The sequence below is a fragment of the Sander lucioperca genome, chromosome 4 (assembly GCF_008315115.2).
Source record: "Sander lucioperca isolate FBNREF2018 chromosome 4, SLUC_FBN_1.2, whole genome shotgun sequence".
Lineage (NCBI taxonomy): Eukaryota > Metazoa > Chordata > Actinopteri > Perciformes > Percidae > Sander > Sander lucioperca.
In genome coordinates this window covers 25,952,964-25,969,059 of record NC_050176.1, presented here as the reverse complement: position 1 = coordinate 25,969,059, position 16,096 = coordinate 25,952,964, and the positions used below count along the sequence as shown (strand labels likewise).

General features: G+C 43.6%; 1 protein-coding gene across 2 annotated transcripts in view; it reads right to left on the bottom strand.

Moving 5' to 3' along the window:
- Window positions 1-16,096, bottom strand: part of ctnna2 (catenin (cadherin-associated protein), alpha 2) — a 358,287-nt gene that overhangs the window by 80,256 nt on the left and 261,935 nt on the right. For both annotated transcript variants that reach the window (XM_031302751.2, XM_031302752.2), the window contains one exon: window positions 15,381-15,461. In XM_031302751.2, the coding sequence (XP_031158611.1) occupies window positions 15,381-15,461 (81 nt within the window). The remainder of the gene's footprint in view (window positions 1-15,380; window positions 15,462-16,096) is intronic.

Below are 16,096 nucleotides of genomic sequence, written 5' to 3'. Positions count from 1 at the left end.
TCATTGATAGACAATGTCAGACTTATGCTACATCAAAAATGATTAGGAGCAACATTCAGCACTTGACATATGTGGCATTCCACTATTTTCAGTTGTAATGCAGATAACTAGGGTATGAAAGCCAACAGTCATAAAATGATCCACTCTCTATTCAACGTATTTTGATCTCTGTTAAAATGGCTTTCAAAAGCTGTACATTATCTCTTTGCTAGTCATGTATTGAATCAAATAATAAAAAGCCTAGTCAACCAGACTGTTTTTGGTTTGAGTGTAAAGTTAAAAAGATAAAAAATATACTTTTTAAAAAAGAATTGAAGGGACTGTTCAGAGTGAGGAACTATTTTTTTGGCAACTTCTGGGTAGAAAGTAAGTTACAAGTTCTTGCATTGTTGTTACTAAGAAGCAATCCCATGTTGATGGCACGTACAAGCGCGTACACATAGGATAAGTGTAAAAGAGTGCTAGGCCTCAAGATACTCATGTATGCCCAACGGTGTAACTGATTCTGATGGTTGGTTTGAGTGGAGAAATTATGCAGATGAGTGATTTCCCTAGTCAGAGTCTCCCCTGCACCATCAGCATTCTAATGCCCACACACCACTCCCACTGAAATCCATCTTCAATATTTCATATCTCACCTCCATCTATGCTCCGTATTTCACTAACACTTAAAAGGAAAAAGCCCTGGAATTCCAACAGCTAGCGAAGGCTCTTCTCATTATTAGTTACTAGTGGGGCAGCTATTTTGCTCCCCAGTCGTGCAGTGCCACAATGGATTCAAGCTCTGAATGCATCAGGTTCTCGTTTTACATATAGATATTTGTGAGTTTTTGATATGGGTATTGGTATTGCATCATGAGTTTCATTCATGGCCATACATTTTATTTTTCCAAAAATGATATTGGCAGCACGGAGGCTTAAGAGATGTGTTACAAATTAAACACAGTGTAGAAGTGAGCCAAGACTGCTGTGATGATACAGAGGTGGGTAGAGAGATAGAAAGGTACGCTATAGGCCAAAAGTATGTAGGCACATTTGAGCTTCTTTCATGATTTGGGCTAGGCCACTTCAATTCAATTAGGTTAAATCTTAATGTTACAGCACACAGTGATATGTAAGACAAAAGTGTGCATCCAAAGTTGTGTCAACAATTTGGGGAGAGCCCTTTCTGGTTTCAACATGCCAATGCCCACATGCATAAATCTAGGTCCTTGACACCCCTGTTTAAAATTTTCCAAGGTCAAAATTGAACTTTATTGCATGGAGTCCATAAATAAATTGTTTTTTTGAGTTTGACTCTTGTCTAGATGTAGCCCTGACCTTAACACCATTCAACATCTAAGATTAATTGGAAGATCAATTGTGAGCCAGGCCTTTTCTCCAAACATCTGTGCTGAACCTCACCATGCTGTGGTTGAATGGGAGCAGATCCCTGCATAAGCTTGCAAAATCTTGTGGAAAGCCTCTTGAGAAGATTGGAGGTCGTTACAGCAGCAGAATAATGCCCATGGTTTTGCTGATGATGTTCCAACAATTAAATATGGATGTATTGTTCAGAAGTCTGCAAAAATTGTGGTGGAAAGTATTGAAAATACTGAAATCGGTGATGCCAATTTCCCACTGCAGCCCATGTAAAGGGGAGACACTACAGTAGAAAGGGAAAATATGTTAGTGTAATTACACCTCCACTTATCTCTTATCCTGTACACCTCTTTACTTTTACCACCCAAACATTAACAGCAGTGAATCTCACCTGATACTTAAAGGGGTGATAGAATGATTGTATAGGGTATTTCACACTGTATGTAATATTGGTTGGGCTGAAAATTGCTTGAATGCTATTTTCCACGAATGCTCCATGCTCCACACAGTCTGACGAGAAAGCGGCAACCTCCATACCCAGTGAAAGTCACCGTTTCCCTGGGTACTGGACTACTGGAATACTCGGGGCTCCGTGGAGGAGCTGGCTGGCTGCCAGCTGCTGGCATAACTAGAGTAGCTATATTTACAGTTTGAACACGCCACTTATATAACATCTACCCCAAGGTCTTATAAAGCTAACACTGGTGTCCGATTTCAATTTAATGCATTTTTGTGAACATTAGGGATTTCGTTAGCTGCTACTATCCCTTCAATCCTATGGGTAAAGATCGCGGCTAGCTGCAGGCCCTGGAGCTCCATCAGGGCCTCGGCATTTTGTAGTCCAATAACCCAGACTTTGCGCAGGTATGGAGCGCCGTGGACTTCCCTTCGTGACGGAGATCCAGCTAGCTCACAGCGAGCCGAAGTCTATGAAGTAGGACACGCCGGGCGGTGAGGCAGCACCGGCCGCTGTCACGTAGCCTGCTGAGCTCCTGCTGAACTGCGACACACAGTCGGACAAAATTTGCAATTAGCCATCAATTTTCGTAAAACGGCCCATATTTGACCTCTACATAGTTGATTTCTCGCATAAAAAAGTCTCAGAAGTAAATTTAGTAATTAAATAGCGGACCTCTGGAGATCTAGCTAGATTCAGAAGACTAAGCTGACCTCAGGTCAGTGGTGTAGCCTATGCAAATGTTGGGGTGTGTCAAAGACTAGGAGTTGAGATGCTTACGTCAACTTTTAGCTTTGTTTAGATTCGCCCGTTTTCAGCGGCAGTTTCAAAATGTGAGATTTGCATAGGAAAGGGGTATCAATGGGATTTTGAGCTTCTATGTATGTCCTATTTACCCACCGAACTGTCGTTATTCAACTATGACAAGGTAAAATCGGTTTTGCATTCTATCACCCCTTTAAGTGGCTAACAAGAAGCTCTATGAAATAATAAAGATGATGGATATGCATAACAAAACTTGACAGACGAATATCTGTGTTGCTCACGGAGGGCTGTGTGATCTTCAAAGATGAGATTAACAATAATTTGGCACAATTGCTTTTTAATGGGGAAAATGTTTGGATTTTGTGGGATAAGACACCTGCTCGGTCACAAAAACAGATGAATGAGTGAACTGTTGTAAACAGGGCATGAAGTTAACTTTTTTGACCACCAGCCACTGTGGCAGGTGGATTTTTAAATCCACCTGCCACAGGGACTTTTTACCAGCCACTTTTTTTTTTGCGTCATAAAGGTGAAAAACAGGAATTGCTGTGACTCTATGATCCTGTCCTGTCCTATTGATGGTAGCCCGCCTTGATAATCCTGCATAGGGGCCCGGTGTTGGCTCGTTATGCCACTGCATATAAGAGATGAGATGACTGACAAAATCAGGAGTAGCCTACGCACACCACAACAACAACAAAACACTGGTGAATGCGCACCATAACACATGAATGTTTTTTGTATAGTTCTTAAAAATAAAAAAATAAATAAAAAGGAAACTTGTTTTGGGGAGAATAATACTTATTACTATTAATTAATTACTCTAGGCTGAGATTTTCTAGGAACTTTACCAAAAAGGCTCAGGATGCTGCAAATGTTGGTAAAATATGAAAAAGGCTGGTGGATTTAAGACACAAAATAATTTATTGGATGAATCAAATATGAACATATCTGTCATTGTCATTGGCTTGTTGATCTTTACATTGTTTAGTTAATTTCCTATCCTGGCCTTGGACACACATTCATACGGTTTAATAAAGTACTTATTGGACTTTAACTTATCATTACACTTAAAATAACGTAGCTGTCCTCAATTTAGGTCATCCTGTACGTCTCATCTGCGTTTTTTCCTGCATCCACCGTGTGCGTTTGTGTGTGTGTCTGTGCGTGCGTGTGTTTGTGTGTCTGTGTGTGTGTTTGTGTGTGCGCGTCAGTCGCGGGGGAAACGGAGCAGCCCCGCCCGCTGCAGAGAGCCGACAATTTGAAACAGCAGCGCTGACTTTAGAGTGAAAAATCGTTACAGCGTACACTGATGTTAAAATGTCTACAGGTTGGCAGGACGGTCTGAAATGTTTTGCACAGTCTTTCGCTGTACGTTTTGTTTGTAATGTGAGATGTTCGAATCACATACACGTCTCGTCTTCATATCAGAAACTAGGAAATTAATTTAACCCGTTCTCACTCCCGCTTGGTCAGTGGCTGCACGTGGGATGCTGGGATTGTGTTAGTAATGAAAATGCGATAGGGGGCCCCGGCTGTCAATCAATGTCTTCCAGTGATGCGGGCCCCTGATTGGACCAGGCCCGTAAGCAACCGTGTACCCTGCTTACCGATAGTTACGAGTCTGAATCACTCAATTCTCATTGGCTACCCACCAATGTGGCAGGTAGATTGACAGTTTCACCCGCCAATCACAAAAGTTACCCGCATTTGGCGGGTGGGCGGGTGCCAATTTCATGCCCTGGTTGTAAACATTCTCTACGTTCAGTGTATGACTCAAAAACTAATTAATTAATTCATGTTCAAAGGATTGCAAAAACATAGAGAGAACTATCATGTGTACATACATGCATTAAGAGACAACTCTGCCAACTTGACTTAACATTTCAATATAGTCTTAACACATGTAAATGGTGGAAGCCACTAATATGAATTTGAAATGCTGCAACTAAAAATAATGAAATAAATTAAATGCTATGCTGTATTTCTGAATGTTTACAGTTGCACTTTGGTTTCTGTTGTGTTTCACTTGCGATTCAGAACACATATCGGTGGGTACCTTGGGGTCAGCACAGGAAAGTTTCTTATTAAAATGTCAAGAGCAATCACAGCATGAACGGCTGAAGTCATGGCTGAGGGAAAACTGCCTGAGCAAAAATTAAGTAATAGCTCTCATATATGATATCTATCAGGGAGCACTGGAAGATGATTAGTGAGAGGAAAGTGGAGAAATGAAAGGGTGGAAGAGGGACTGGCTGATCAACAGTCTAAGGACAAACACATTAGATCCTTCATCTCAGCGTCTTCATTTAATGTGTCCTGCAAAATAAAACACGGTGCCAGGGGAATCCAGTTTGAGAAACAAGGAAAGGGTACATAAATGGTGCTTTGACATTGAAGTGTTTTTGTTCCAAAAGGAGAACTGGCACTGGCATATATCATTCATGATGCACTGATTGATCACCTGCATCTACTGCAGTTTAAATAATGATGGGATTCTGATAATCTGATCGAAATCTGTAATTGAGTGTGCCATTTCAAGTAGTATTGAATAGTAAGTAACCAAACAACGCAAGAAGAAAATGTACAATCCCTGCAGTGTTTATGGTGGCAGACAGAGCCATGGCAGCTATGCTTACTTCAGGACAAAACCCAGGGATTATTGGACAGTTTAACACCAATAGAGGTAGCAGAGCATTCACTGGGTAGTGATTTATCAGTGAGACACCCTTCGCAACCTTCAGGGGTGCTTTATTCTTACTGAGTGACCAAGCCTTTAGGATAGTGTTTTACCAATCTGGCACACATCCTGAGTTAGAAAAACTTCCACGTTGCTCTACTAACCATTAACTATTAAATAATTATACAATTCTACACACATTTAGAACTGTTAAATGTTTATGATTTACTGGAATTGAGCTTGTCTTGATGACCAAGACATTGGCATTGATGACAAGCACAAACATTGTCATTTAATGCAATCTGGGGTTTTGCAGAATGTTCCTATGTCAACATTCTGGGGGGTTTGTATCATGTGGATGCCCCGCCAGTTTTGTTGTCATTACTTCGAAATCCTCATGGGGGCGGCAGAAACTACGCCGCACTATAGGTTATATATATATATATATTAGGGCTGTCAATCGATTAAAAAATGTAATCTAATTAATTACATACTCTGTGATTAATTAATAGAAATTAATCGCATATAATATATACTTATAATTAACGGTGCCTGAACCGATACTTTTTAAGAAAGTTAAAAAAAGAAAAGAAAAAAAAGGGTACTAAACAACAGTCAGGCCATATGGTCAACATTAAATGATTTAATAATAATGTATAACAATAACAATAACTTATTTCACTAGTAAATTGCTGTTGAACGACAAAAACAACCACTAGATGGGAAAAGGACATTTACAATAACTTCAAATGCACCACGAGGCTGTAGTTTACCAGTTTCATTGAACGCACAGTCTGTGTTGTTTTTCTGACGGCAGCTGCAGATTGTTACATGCCGGTGTTGAATCATCTACAGTAAAACACAGTCAAACTTTACACCGTTTATAGTTAGCTGTCAGCATTTTAACCGTGTTTAATCCAGCTACTAGCTAGCGGTAGGCTAACGTTAGCTGCTGTTGAGTATAGTGTTAACTAGCGTCACGTGCAGCGGTGTTTGTGTTGCCTGTATCGTCTTCAGAGCACCAGAGAGAAGAGCAGACATATCAGTGGCACCAGATTTCGGTAGCCAGAGTTGGCAGGAAGAAGATTTTTACAAGTAAATGTTCCAGTTAATGATCCAGGCAGAACATCGTCGTCTTCCTCCTTCATTTTACAGTCGAATGGTGGCTAGAACGGCTCCGGGTCAAACGTCAATATGGAATGGATTAATCTGCGTTATTTTTTTTAACGCGTTATTTTTTCTCAGATTAATTAATCGAAATGAACGCGTTATTTTGACAGCCCTAATATATATATATATATCCATGTTTATTAGTCTAGTCTAGCTATCAACACGTGATGGCTCCAAAAATGGCTGTGTATTTTCCAGCGCCTAAGATAACAGAGAATTTGCAATAATATAACTAATGATGCTATACGCACATCCTTAAAACATTGTGCAGGAAAGGATCGAAAGGATTCACAGATAGTTTTTAATTGTTAGTCTAAACAAAGAGTCACAGCTGACAAGTTTCGTAGCAGCTGTTCCTTTTTAACATAATAACCCTTAACAATTAAAAACAGCTGTACTAATCAACAAACTAAAGGCAGAAATGGAAATGATTTCAACATCCCAAAGCAGAAAGAGAGGGAGAGAAAGAGAGAAAAATATGTGAGGCAGTTCTGCTATAGGGAATCCTGGAATCAGCCATCAGTCAAAATACGGCCCAGAGAGATGACTTGACAGATGCATTCATTACAGACAGGATGACAGGGGGGAGAACACATGGCTCATTTCCAACAACTTTGTCAGGTTGGTTACCTTGTGAATACTAATTAAAGGGGGGAAAGGCATTTAAATCTGAAGAATTATGATAGTTCAAAGGTTTCGAATGTTATTTTTATTTATTCTTCTTATATATTTATATCCTTGAAGTCCACCTCTCATTTTCTTTTTTATCTTAAGTTAAAAAGGTCTTCTTTGTTCTTTGTTCTTCTTGCTTACATGTACGTACACTGTTCATTACAGACATGGTTTTAAAAGCAACATACAAAAATGACAACATTAGGAAAATATGCGCATGTTGTAGACCTTGTTCTATATCAGCTTTTCCTCATTGCGAGACTCTCATAAAGGGTCGGCGGCTAAAGCATACTCATGTCTGATATTTCATGTCTGATATTTTTGTGAATATAGACATTATATCTCTTAAGTGCTTCTCCGGGAACCATCACCTTATCGTGGTGGAGAGGTTTGTGTGTCCCTATGAACCTGAGGGCTGTGTTGTCTGGAGCTTTGTGCTCCTGGTAGGGTCTCCCAAGGCAAAGTGGTCTCAGGTGAGGGGCCAGACAAAGAATGGTTCAAAAACCCTATGAAAAAACGAGGTAGAGATGATGTGACCCTGCCCGGAGGAAGCCCGGGGCCCCCGTCTGGAGCCAGGCCCAGATGGAGGGCCCGTCAGCGAGCGCCTGGTGGCCGGGTTTGCCACGGAGCCCGGCCGGGCACAGCCCGAAAAAGCTACGTGGCACCTCTCTCTCCAACCCATGGGCCCACCACCTGTGGGAGGAACCGCTGGGGTCGGGTGCGCTGCCACATGGGTGGCAGTGAAGGTCAGGGGCCTCGACGGACCAGACCCGGGCAGCAGACGCTGGCTCTGGGGACGTGGAACGTCACCTCTCTGTGGGGGAAGGAACCGGAACTTGTGCGGGAGGTGGAGCGCTACCAGTTGGATCTGGTGGGGCTTACCTCTACGCACAGTCTCGGTTCTGGAACCATACTCCTGGATAGGGGTTGGACTCTTTTCTTCTCCGGAGTTGCCCAGGGTGTGAGGCGCCGGGCGGGTGTGGGGATACTCACAAGCCCCCGGCTGAGCGCCGCTACGTTGGAGTTTACCCCGGTGGACGAGAGGGTCGCCTCCCTACGCCTGCGGGTTGTGGGGGGGGAAAACTCTGACTGTTGTTTGTGCGTATGCACCAAACAAGAGCTCGGAGTATTCGGCCTTCTTGGAGACCTTGAATGGAGTCCTGTATGGGGCTCCAGTAGGGGACTCCATAGTTCTGCTGGGGGACTTCAACGCGCACGTGGGCAATGATGGAGACACATGGAGAGGCGTGATTGGGAGGAACGGCCTCCCTGATCTAAACCAGAGTGGTTGTTTGTTGTTGGACTTCTGTGCTAGTCATGGATTGTCTATAACGAACACCATGTTCGAACATAGGGATGCTCATAAGTGTACTTGGTACCAGAGCACCCTAGGCCAAAGGTCAATGATCGATTTTATAATCGTTTCATCTGATCTGAGGCCGTATGTTTTGGACACTCGGGTGAAGAGAGGGGCAGAGCTGTCAACTGATCACCATCTGGTGGTGAGTTGGGTCAGAGGGTGGGGGAAGACTCTGGACAGACCTGGTAAACCCAAACGGGTAGTGCGGGTGAACTGGGAACGTCTGGAGGAGGCCCCTGTCCGACAGACTTTCAACTCACACCTCCGGCGGAGCTTTTCGTGCATCCCTGTGGAGGCTGGGGGCATTGAACCCGAGTGGACAATGTTCAAAGTTTCCATTGCTGAAGCTGCGGCGGGGAGCTGTGGTCTTAGGGTCTTAGGTGCCTCAAGGGGCGGCAACCCACGAACACCGTGGTGGACACCGGTGGTCAGGGAAGCCGTCCGACTGAAGAAGGAGTCTTTCTGGGATATGTTATCCCAGGGGACTCCGGAGGCAGTTGCAAGGTACCGAAGGGCCCGAAGGGCTGCAGCCTCTGCCGTGAAAGAGGCAAAGCAGCGGGTGTGGGAGAAGTTCGGAGAAGACATGGAGAAGGACTTTCGGTCGGCACCAAGGTGCTTCTGGAAAACCGTTCACCACCTCAGGAGGGGGAAGCGGGGAACCATCCAAGCTGTGTACAGTAAGGATGGGACGCTGCTGACCTCAACTGAGGAGGTAATAGGGCGGTGGAAGGAGCACTTTGAGGAACTCCTAAATCCGACTAATACGCCCTCTATGGTAGAGGCAGAGCTGGAGGATGATGGGGGATTGTCGTCAATTTCCCTGGTGGAAGTTGCTGAGGTAGTTAAACAACTCCACAGTGGCAAAGCCCCAGGGATTGATGAGATCCGTCCAGAAATGCTTAAAGCTCTGGGTGTGGAGGGGTTGTCTTGGTTGACACGCCTCTTCAACATTGCGTGGAAGTCGGGGACGGTGCCAAAGGAGTGGCAGACCGGGGTGGTGGTTCCCCTTTTCAAAAAGGGGGACCAGAGGGTGTGTGCCAATTACAGGGGTATCACACTTCTCAGCCTCCCCGGTAAAGTGTACTCCAAGGTGCTGGAAAGGAGGGTTCGGTCGATAGTCGAACCTCAGGTTGAAGAGGAACAATGCGGATTCCGTCCTGGTCGTGGAACAACGGACCAGATCTTTACTCTCGCAAGGATCCTGGAGGGAGCCTGGGAGTATGCCCAACCGGTCTACATGTGCTTTGTGGATCTGGAGAAGGCGTATGACCGGGTCCCCCGGGAGACACTGTGGGAGGTGCTGCGGGAGTATGGGGTGAGGGGGTCCCTTCTCAGGGCCATCCAATCTCTGTACGACCAAAGCGAGAGCTGTGTCCGGGTTCTCGGCAGTAAGTCGGACTCGTTTCAGGTGAGAGTTGGCCTCCGCCAGGGCTGCGCTTTGTCACCAATCCTGTTTGTAGTATTTATGGACAGGATATCGAGGCGTAGTCGGGGTGGAGAGGGGTTGCAGTTTGGTGAGCTGGGGATCTCATCGCTGCTTTTTGCAGATGATGTGGTCCTGATGGCATCGTCGGACTGTGACCTTCAGCACTCACTGGATCGGTTCGCAGCCGAGTGTGAAGCGGCTGGGATGAGGATCAGCACCTCTAAATCTGAGGCCATGGTTCTCAGCAGGAAACCGATGGAGTGCCTTCTCCAGGTAGGGAATGAGTCTTTACCCCAAGTGAAGGAGTTCAAGTACCTTGGAGTCTTGTTCGCGAGTGAGGGAACAATGGAGCGGGAGATTGGTCGGAGAATCAGCGCAGCGGGTGCGGTATTACACTCAATTTATCGCACCGTTGTGACGAAAAGAGAGCTGAGCCAGAAGGCAAAGCTCTCAATCTACCGGTCAGTTTTCGTTCCTACCCTCACCTATGGTCATGAAGGCTGGGTCATGACCGAAAGAACGAGATCCAGGGTACAAGCGGCCGAAATGGGTTTCCTCAGGAGGGTGGCTGGCGTCTCCCTTAGAGATAGGGTGAGAAGCTCAGTCATCCGTGAGGAGCTCGGAGTAGAGCCGCTGCTCCTTCGCGTCGAAAGGAGCCAGTTGAGGTGGTTCGGGCATCTGGTAAGGATGCCCCCTGGGCGCCTCCCTAGGGAGGTTTTCCAGGCACGTCCAGCTGGGAGGAGGCCTCGGGGAAGACCCAGGACTAGGTGGAGGGATTATATCTCCAACCTGGCCTGGGAACGCCTCGGGATCCCCCAGTCGGAGCTGGTTAATGTGGCTCGGGAAAGGGAAGTTTGGGGTCCCCTGCTGGAGCTGCTACCCCCGCGACCCGTTACCGGATAAGCGGAAGAAGATGGATGGATGGATCTCTTAAGTGAGTACACACATTGTACCTTATATTTTGTACTCCATACTAGAAAATACTGTTTTATCTTTTTGCTTGTGCAGCATAAAGGGACTACAACCCACATTTCGTTGCGCAACCCTGTATTGTATAATGACAATAAACGAGGCTAACTGAGCCTCTTCTCCAAGAGTCCTCAGCAAAACAACCACTGCTTTACATTTTTCAAAGAGCCCTAACTTGAACAGCACTAGCATTGGTACAAATAGACTTTGTTCATACTAATATGTCTATTTTGAAAAGCAACTATTACTGATATTAAATACAAATGACAAGTGAGTGATGGACTATGCAACCTTCAAGACATGTCTCATGATCACAGATGCACAAGCTAAGAACATAACATACAAGGCAGCTTATCTTAAGTGAAATAAAGCCCCTACCCACACATTAAGTAAGCAGGGCTTTTATTAAAATGCATTTACAGTATGATGACCAGCCTGACTTGGTTAAGCCAAATCAAGGGGGATAATAGACTTGAAGAGTGAATGATGCTTAAGACTAAGACGTGAAAGTCTGAACCAAGATCCGGACCAAGGTTTATGTTTGTGTTACATTGTATACATGTGATCCGATTTGTTTTGGTTTCACACTGCAGTTATGCAAGTGCACTGAAGAACTATACATGACATAACTATGTCCTGTCGTCATCACACACATGAGCCGTGTCTCCCGATACTTGTAATTGATTGGTTTGTAGATGGGCTTTCCTGTCCTCTCGTATCATCTCTCTGGTGTCAGGGATTTTGGGAGTTTTTCCCAGCTGGCTTTTCCCGTGCTACCACAGCTTTTTTGTTTTGTTGTGTTGTTGAGAAGCTGGACACGGGAACTTTACCTGGGTTTTAAGGAGCTACAGCAAACCTACACTTTACATTTACTACCACTTAGTACGCTTCGTACCACAAGTAAACTGCTAATTTATTCTCTGCTCTGAAGGCCGACAGCTGTCTGCTCTGAGCACATTCACTGTCAGCTCTATGGCGTCAGGATGATGTCATATCTTGTGAGCGCGATAAAACATGCTCACAAGCAAATTATATCAGATATTACTCTTTGCGCACCAATTCAACAATCGAGAGGTGTACAGGCAACTGCGAGCGTTAAACAAAACATAGGAAGAGGGGAAGAATGGCACCTGCATGTATTAAACTAAGCATCATGTGCACAGAGCAGCCACCACGTGTCCGTGAGTGTCTGCTTTGCGAGTGCTGGAGGGCATACATGCTCTCGCATGTAAAATCTCCTCTCGAAATTGATTTGTACTCGCTCAAATGAAACTGAACATTTTGGGGGCGGAAACCAAGGAGGCACTGGCCCTATTATGATTGGCCACTTTCAATGCAATCTCATCCACACAGACCTCCTTAGTCTACCTTGAATGACAGCTATCATTTAGGAAGCCCGGAGTGTACCTGCCGAAAAACATACATTGTGAAGCAACACTTACTGTGTTTGCACTGAATTGGAAATGGTGATATTTTACAAAAATATATTGAATTACAAAGCTGTAGAGAACAGTGCACAGGCACATGGCAGACTTATATACTAAGGTTTTAAGTACATTATTTTAATATAGTCAGTCGTCAAGTAAAGTGGGCCGGTTTAAGGCATTAAACTCAAGGACAGAAAATGATTCCTACTCCGGCCCTGGTCTATTTTTTTTGGTGAGTAAGAACATATGTAAATGTCAGTGTGCTGCCCTGCTGAGAAGCATGGTTAAGCCTTCAAGGAGCCTTGGGGGCAGTTTTCAGTTTTGGTTTTTCTCTTCCTTTTACATTTGTCTGTGCATGAGTATGTGTGATTGGATGGACAACTACAAGCAAGTGTGTGTGTGTGTGTGTGTGTGTGTGTGTGTGTGTCTTTGTGCACATGCACGTGGAACTGCAAAAAACAGAGGCAAATGGTATGCTTGCTATTATAGGAATCTCACCAAACAAAAAGAAAACAACTGAAGGGGCATGGCTTCACTACACTTCAGTAGTGAATGAAGGTCTCTCATCAGGATATGCAGATGATTAATATCTATTTTAAATAAAGAGTAACCGTGTATGGATGGAAACAGGAATAACAACAGGTTGCCAGGCTGTAATTTTTTAGTCATGAAGGTTGGTTCAACGTTTGCTTGCACATCCTTCAGTTATCTTGTTTGGATGGAAAATCTACTTGGTTATCAAACATTTGTATGATGCAAAATGCTGCATGGTCTCCATCCATCTGTGTAGCGCTGTTGAAATTTACATTTATTAAAAAAACAAAAATGGGGGTTTGAATGACATTCTTGACATCTACTGAATTTGCCTTGGATAACAGACAGCTTAGCATTGACGTGTATGTACACATAACAGCATGAAAGAAAAAACAATGCCGCATTTCTCTGGCAGTGTTGTCACAAGGCTTGTTCGGTCTTACCTGCCTCCATTTCACAAACACTGTCTGTCACTTGTGCTTGTCTGCTCTTATATTTGATCCCTCCTTTTCACAATGGAGACAGCGGAGGCTGAAATGCTCAAACGCACAATTGTGCTCCTCCCCTTAGGAAGGTCTTGTGTCTCTACACGGTGCCATTGACTTGCTAAATTGAAAATTACAGTATCACAGCTCTATGTAATGCCTGCATGTGTGCTGCGAGTTTGCCCTCCCATCTAAACTCAAAGCTCAAACAGACCTCCCATTCTGTCAAGCCAAGCCTTGAGTCAATAGAACATCCTGTCAGAGTGAGTACCGACTGCCAGCCTGTCAGGCAGCCCCACCAAATGCCTAATGGGAGGGTGAGTTATACTCTCCCATCTGGAATGATCCCCCTAAGACCTTAAGAGGTCAGGGAGGACACAACCGCAGCTACTCTGTGCAGGTAGTCACTATTGTCAATTTTGCCAGAGTGCCTCTCCTGCAAAAAAAAAAAATCTTGCACTGCAATACAGGAAACAGTTGTTTGGGAGTGAAACTGTATTCAGGGACCACAAATGATGTCCTGCTCGTTTATGAATGGGTTTGCTTTTTCTGGGGCAAGATCCCTCAAATGAACTCCAAGAATTACTAAAAGATGTGTGAGAATCTGAGTACCTTTAGAAGCATGCTTGAATTATTGTATTACATCACAGGCACATATGTGTACTCATTTTTTCAAGCATGGTGTCAACACATTATTTTCATACTCTGCAAGATCCAACAGCGGAAAGCCAGATTAATCTTCTCCTCAGTGAAGATACAAAATAAATCAATATTGCTAAATTCTGACATTGACGTTGCATTTCACAGCATGAATCATCTACTTATTTATCACTATTGCAATGTAATTTTACTGCAGCTTCCTGATACAATACTTCTGAGTTTGAGAATCCAAAGTGGAGCAGGGATCAATATCACTGAATTCCTGAAATACATTTGATTGTTCACTATCAGTTTAGTTCACCATGTCTAGCTACTTACATATAAAATGTACGTTTGGAACACTGTTCAAAGAACAAATGATAAAAAAGGCAAAGCAATTTAAGCAGTGCTCTAATAAGGTGCATCAAACATAACTGCCCACTTTGTCAGTGGATAGCTCACAGCAAGAATATTCTGGTTTTGAGTCTTGGTACTGCTCCTGTCTGTGTGGAGGTTGTATGATATCTCCATGTTTGACTTTCCTGACTAAATTCCTAGTAATGGTAGCGTGTTGTGTGTTGTCTATTAACCCTGTTACTGGTGACCTGTCCAGGGTCACTCAAAGCATTTGGGTTAAAATTAAAGTGATCCCTAATAAGAATGGAATATCACGCTTTGGCGGCAGTGAGGCTCGGGCGAGTAGCCGTGGTCCTGAGATTTGTATTTATTTATTTTGTTAAATGTATTGATGTGTATGTACAAAGTGCAACGCTTCTGACAATGTGAACAGTGACTGTGAGGTCAATAATACGTTTAGTGAAATGCTATATTTTTGTTATTGTGAAATAACAAAAACATATTGTATTGTCATTGTTACATTAAAAACACATTAGTCAGCAACAATATTCCACTGTGTGACATGTTCCCTATTAAAATGGGCACAGTAGTTTTTATTTGATCAGATCCACATATACTGTCGCTCTAAATACCCATTAGAGCACAGAATCTGCTGCTGAAAACTTAGTTAGTTTCCCAACAAAGAAACTACTTACTCCTGTTTGACAAAATGCTTGCTCTTGGGGGGAATTGTTGGGTCTCTAAATTATAGTGTGGTTTAGACCTACTCTGTAAAGTGCCCAGAGATAACTTCTGTTGTGATTTAACACTATAAATAGAATAGAACTGAATTGAAACATTTGCTAAAAACTACAGTGAACAGCTGTTTTCAGAAAAATGATTTAGCCTTTAAAAATGTCTATAGTTTTTAAAAGATGTAGGTCTTCAGTAGGGAAAAAATGGACTTAGTGCTGAGTACCAAAGGCAGTGTAAGAATGATATTGTCAGCCTTAACCTTTAAAGTGGCATTTCATTTCAGAGAAGGTAGATACAGTGTTTAAAAGGGAGATTGAGATGTAGCAGGAAACATGCACTCACCTGTCTGCGCAGGTCCCTGGTCTTCTTGGTCATTTTATCAATGGCTGAGTTCAATGGGTCACCTTTCTCTTTCCTGCCAGTCTGTGAAAGGAATCAAAAATACCATGTTAACACAGTTGTTACAGCACGTCATTACAATCTTGTCTGTTTGACTCCCAACATTTGCACCATATATTTCACATTGTGTACATTTTCCTGTTGAAGTGACTTAACCAAAGCTTATGTGTTATGTATTAAGTGTAGATTGCCAATTCTGAAAATACACTTTGTCACAGTGCTGGCATAACAAGTGTTTACCAATTAGAACGGAGTCAGTGAAAACATGACTCAAACTGTTTTGTATGTTACCTAGCAACTACTGTAGCATATCTGGCAAGTATCAATTTAGCTGCCTCCAATTCCCCTGTGCACAGCACTTCCTGTCACTGCCAACTCCCACTGTTGACTTTAGGAGGGTGTAGACTATCATGTGCTTCACCTGCTCCACACAGAGACACCAAATGCTTTTTTTTCACCTGACCGGGGGGGGGGGTTACCACTGGGAGACAGCACGGAGCTTCTCATTGTTCAAGATTTCCCTACTCTCCATTTAACATGCATCCAAACAAACCAGTAGGAGTCACTAAAAGGCAGACACTAGGACAGTATCTTGTGCTGTCTTTCATACTGAAATATTGCCAATTGTTTTCATTAAAATGCCAGGTCAAGAAAGAGGC